Source organism: Sinocyclocheilus anshuiensis, unplaced genomic scaffold, assembly GCF_001515605.1.
Source record: "Sinocyclocheilus anshuiensis isolate Anshui unplaced genomic scaffold, SAMN03320099.WGS_v1.1 scaffold1517, whole genome shotgun sequence".
NCBI lineage: Eukaryota > Metazoa > Chordata > Actinopteri > Cypriniformes > Cyprinidae > Sinocyclocheilus > Sinocyclocheilus anshuiensis.
This window is the reverse complement of record NW_015540950.1, coordinates 217,314-222,980: the sequence shown is the minus strand read 5'-3', so window position 1 is coordinate 222,980 and position 5,667 is coordinate 217,314. Positions and strand designations below refer to the sequence as shown.

Here is a 5,667-nt window from a genome sequence, read left to right as displayed (position 1 = left end):
GCGCATAGCCTCTCTGGACTCCAGTCTGTACCGCGTGGATGAGAACATGACCGCCTCCACCTACAGCCTCAACAAGATCCCCGAGCCCGGCTCCGCCCACTGCTCCACTCACCCCGCCCCCCTCTACCTCATGCCCCGCCCCAACTCAGTGGCAGGTGAGCGAAGCCCCGCCTCCTCCGGGTGAGGTTCTCTTGATCAGCGGTCATGTGATTTCCTGTTGTGCCGCTCGATGCACAGAACAATCCCGCTGCTTAGTGAACAGCTTCCTGCGCACAGCCCAAACTCACTCATGTAGATTACTGAAACGTGTCGTACAGGGCTGGCTGACATTCAGAATATGAGAATCGGGATTCGGCTCTGTTATAGTTCATGACTTTTGGGATTTGAATTGAATTGACCACAAACCACAGGATGCTGAATTGGAATTGCGATGAAAAGAAATTCAAGTCACACAACAACAAAATACACTAGAACAGCTGTCAACGTTTTCCTCTTGCAAGTTTGCTTGCTTCATAGAATGAGAGTTAATTTATTAAAGGTTATGAAATATATACAATTGATCAAATTTCATTCAATTTCTATTACTAACTTTATGAATATTTAACATTTATTTATAATTGACTTTTAATGTTTTAGTATTCATATTGGAATATATAATAATGATAATATTAATTTAATTCTATCTATCTATCTATCTATCTATCTATCTATCTATCTATCCGTCCATCCGTCCGTCCGTCCATCCATATATATATCCATTTATAATTTATAACATTTATAATAATTTATAATTTAATTTATAAAAAATATATATATATTTTTTTTTTATAGGTTATGTTATAATATGTTATATGATCACATGTTCATGGGTAATTTATACTGAAAAATGAAATGTTTCTTTAAATGTCATCTATTTTAAGTCAGCTTCCTCACATTCAAATTCAGTTCAGAAGGAGTTTGAAAGGCGTTCTTGATTGGTTCTGAATGATGGCTGGCCCTGGTGTCCAGGTTAATGCTTCAGTCGGGTCAGAACAATCTCATCCGTCTGCAGCCGCTCAGAGCCATCAAACTGAATCAGCCAGGTCACAGACCGCATGTTTCAGCTCTGCGCTAACAGGAGATAAGAGGCGTCTAATAGCGGCAGTAATGATGGAGTAGCACTCGCTCCCTGAGTAAAAGCTAAATCTGTCTGATGATGTTGATATGTTTCTTAAATAACGCAGCGCCTCTTCATTGCTGGCTGATTGTGTTATTGTCCAAGTAATCAACATTGTTGTATTTATGAGAAGAAGCGTTTTTAGGAGAGAGAGAGTGAGAGAGCAATGAGTTATGGTTATCTCAAAAGAAAGTGGCTCTCGGAAGGGCAAGTGATATTAAAGATTATTTCTTAATGGAGAAAATGGCTGGTATTCACGCTTGTGATCAGGAGTGATGCAGCTGCTCTGAACATTAAAATATACTGTCATCTAAAGAGAAATGTTTCTGTGATGAATAGCTACAGAATTGAAGTTAACACACAAATGACAATTCTGTTATTATTTACTCATCGCCAGGGCCTTTGTTACAGCCGTAAGACTTTGTTCTGTGTAACACAAAAGATACATTTTTGGAGAATATTATGGCTGCTCTTTCTATATATTCAACTGAATAAAGACTAAAGTTGTAGAGCTAAAAAAAAAAAAAATAATAATAAAATAACATAAAGGTGATCCTTATTTATGTTTTGGTATTTGTTTATTTGTTTGTTGTAGTTTTGGTATTTATTATTAATACATGAATATCTATTTTCTTTGCTGTTGTTTTTTTAACATTAAAATAAAAAACATTAGGTGTTTCCTTAACAGCTAAAAACAACTTTATAGATTGCATTTCAACCATTTATTTAATATTTATTATTAATGTGGTATTTATTACTAATAGGTCTAGTCTATTGTTTTTGTTTATTTTAGTAGCCCACACTCTTAAAAGTAGCGGTGCTTAAAAGGTTCTTCACAGCGATGCCACAAAAGAACCATTCAGTCAAAGAACCATCTCTTTCTTAGCTTTTTATAATCTGAAGAACCTTCTTTTGCCACAAAGAAGCTTTTGTGAAACAGAAAGGTTCTTCAGATGTTAAAGGTTCTTTATGGAACCATTTAGACAAAAAAAGGTTCTTCTATGGCATCGTGAAGCACCTTTATTTTTAAGAGTGCATATGTCATATGTGTTTAGAGCAGTGGAGAGTCTGTTGATCTAAAAATTGTATTTTTTTATGATTGTTTTGTTATACCAGAATATCTGCTGTTAATGTTAAATCCCAAATGACCTGCACTGATCTGTGTAGCACAAAAGCTGCATTTCTGAAGAACGTTCTGGCTGTTCCTTTAATATCATAATAATGTCAATGGAAACTGGAGTTGCCAAGCTCCAAAATGACCAAAATTCACTTTAAAGTTACCATAAAGTTGGTCAAGTTGGTCTTGGTGGTATATTGCAAGACTTCTAAATGCCATACGAGAGATTATTATTCACAGTCATAAATATTCACGGATATTCCGAAAATGCACTACAAACATCATATGGACTTCAAAAATTGAATGCCACTGGTTCTTGAGATTAAACCATAGCACAACCACCGAGATAAGGCTTGGAATATAGTGCATGAGTCTGATGGATGATTGTTTGTGATGTGTTCATAGATCCAGTCACCATTGACTATATGTAGTGACATGGGTGTGAGTGAATCACATCAGAATGGAGGAAATGTATTGAGTTATCATTAGTTTGTCTAGGTCGCAGACAGCGCTGATTGTTTATTCACAGCAGATGAACTCATTAAACATGTATCGTAACGTGTCTTTTACATCAGTCAGAATCACAATGAGTGGCCGTCTGGATGTCTGTAGTTAGGACACAATAGTATAAGCACGAGCTGAAGAAATACTAATGAGTCCCATCTCATTAGAAAGAGAAACCAGAGATTAAAGCCTGTTTGGATGGAACTAGTTTTCCTGAGGAGGTTTGGTGAAAGTCTGAATCAAACGTGTTTTTGTCTGACGAGCAGGGTAAAAATTCCAGGTTTGGAAAAACTTCAAATGCAAGATATTATTTGATCTTTTCATTTATTTTCACCTTGGCTGAATATCCGAAACTACATTTATCAGCCCACATTCACTTTGCATTTAGACCAGTTTTTTGCTGGCACAACGAGAATGAACTCATTAATAAGAGCGACTTCTCAAAATGCTTTTGTGATCGTATGACTTTCCCGAAACCCATTAGATATAAAAACTGCAAAAATGTTTTTCTTGATTTGCAGAAATTAAGTCTTGTTTACTGAAAAAATGTATTGTGTGAACAATAAAAAATAACATGTCGATGGGATAACAAACGTAAACTTTATTCAAACAGGACACATGTACATTTTTCTTACTCCACTGGCAGGGATTTGGTCTTGTTTTAAGCATAAACTTAGTTAACGGTGAGACATTTTTCAGAATTTATTAAATAAAGAGTTCTTCTGACGGCACCCATTCACTGCAGAGCATCCATTGCTGAGACACTGATGCAATGCTACATTTCTACAAATCTGATGAAGAAACAAACTCATTCTGATCATGCATGGCCTGAGGGTGAGTCAGTTTTCAGCAATTTTTCACTTGTGGATGAACTGTTAATTTTGCTTCTAGAGAAAATGTATTTTGATTAGATATTTGTACAGAAAAACAGGACAAAAATACTAAGAATATCATTTTTGCAGTGTACAGAGATCATTTGTATCAGTAGGTCATCGCTTAATCATTGCAACTCAAACATCGCTTAGAAAACAAATCTCGTCTGAACGAGAGATGTGTAGAAAAAAAATGAAAGTCTAAAAAAGAAAGATGAAAGGGCAGCGATATAAATAACGTACTGAGGTAAGTGATAATCTCAGTGAAAAAGAGAGCGAGGAATACTCACTATCAACCCAAATGATGTAACGAGGAATGCATAAAAGGAAGGAGAGGGGGATGAAAGAAAACAGTGTGAGAATAATGGCAGGTAAAGGACTGGAGCGAGAGAGAGAATGCTGGCTGCTGATTGGCTGAGCTCCAGCGCCGGAGGAGATCAAAGCATCTCAAACCCCAGATCCTCATCCGCACAGAGAAACCCGAAAACTCAGAAAACTCAGAGATGAGGAGGTGTGAATGGAGCCGGAGGAGTGCAGATTGTAGATTATGTAATGTTTTAGAGGTCTTGTGTTGTGGGAGACACTGAAGCCATGTGAACGTCCTAATTAGAGGTTTCTAGAAGAGAATGTGTGACGTAACACAAGAAAACCTGAGCTTAAAGGGATAGGTCACGTGAAAAAAAAAAAAATGCCAGCATTGTTTACATTCATTCATATCACTACAAACCCTGTCGCTCGTGGAACACAAAAGAAGATGTTTAGCAGAATGTCTAGGCTGCTCTTTTCCATACAGTGAAAGTGAATGGGGCTGCTGGCTTCTACAAATGACATTTATTCCCAACTTATTCCAAAGCCATATGAGAGCTAGCAGATTCATTTTTAAAGAAATTAATACTTTTATTCAGCAAGGATGCATTAAACTTATTGTGTGACAGTAAATACTTTTTAAATGTTACAAAAAAATCTATTTAAAATAAATGCTGTTGTTGTGAATTTTCTGTTCATCAAAGACTCCTGGAAAAAATCCAGAAAAATATTGGGCAGCATGACTGTTTTCAACATTGATAATATTCAGAAATGTTTCTTGAGCAGCAAATCAATATGAATATTTAATATTATTTATGTATACACTATTTTTGCTTTTTATGAAAATTATTAATTATATATATATATATAAAATTTTTAAAATAATATATAATTATATAGAATATGATCTAATAATATATAATTAATATTTTCAGTTTTCATTTTGATTTTAGTTACATTTTTTAGTAATTTTGTATTGTGCAATTTTTCTAAAATATTGCTATTTACGTTTAATTTATTTTTATTTCAGTTTTACTATTTGTTCAGTTAGTAATTTTACTGCTTCAAATTAAACTTATTTCAATAAGTTGCCAAGACAACATGTCTATTTATTAATTTATTTATTAGTTTATTACCTTTTCTTTATTTTTTATTTTATTTATTTTATCTTTACTTTTTATTATTTTTTTATTTTTGTATTTATTAGTTTTTCATCTAATATTTATCTTTTGTTTCAGATTTATTTCAATCATTAAAATGTTTGTAATAGTTTAGTTAACAATAATAACCTTTTGGGAGCTTGACCGTGCTTGTCCACATTTATTTTCAGCGGATAGAAACGAGCAGAGACATTTTCTTTTGTGTTCCTTGGAAGAAATAAAGTCATACGGGTTGGGAATAACATGAGGGTGATTAAATGATGACAAAACCTTCATTTTTGTGTGAATTAGCCCTTTATCTCACACCGAACAAAGCCAGGCTGTGTTGCTTGGCTGGAATAATTTCTATTACATTTGTATTTCCCATATTGCATAACAAGACCCTGACTGGTCCAGTAAGGGTGGCTCAGCCTCAGCTCGATTGTAATGCACTGGAAGCTCCTCGTGAGAACAGAGCGTCTTTAATTCTATTGGAAGGCTGCTGTAATTGCTTGTTTTCCCATCTCACTGCGAGCAGAACCTCAGATTCGTTCACCTGCGGTTTCGTGGAAT

General features: G+C 35.0%; 1 protein-coding gene across 3 annotated transcripts in view; it reads left to right on the top strand.

Moving 5' to 3' along the window:
• Nucleotides 1–5,667, top strand: part of LOC107689924 (protein TANC2-like) — a 58,068-nt gene that overhangs the window by 15,697 nt on the left and 36,704 nt on the right. The window contains exon 1 of one of the 3 annotated variants that reach the window (XM_016488106.1): nucleotides 18–155. The exons of the other annotated variants lie outside the window; for them this stretch is intronic. Coding sequence (XP_016343592.1) covers nucleotides 47–155 — 109 coding nt within the window. The 5' untranslated portion in view covers nucleotides 18–46. Of the gene's footprint in view, nucleotides 1–17; nucleotides 156–5,667 lie in introns of those variants that run through there. 3 annotated transcript variants of the gene reach the window in all.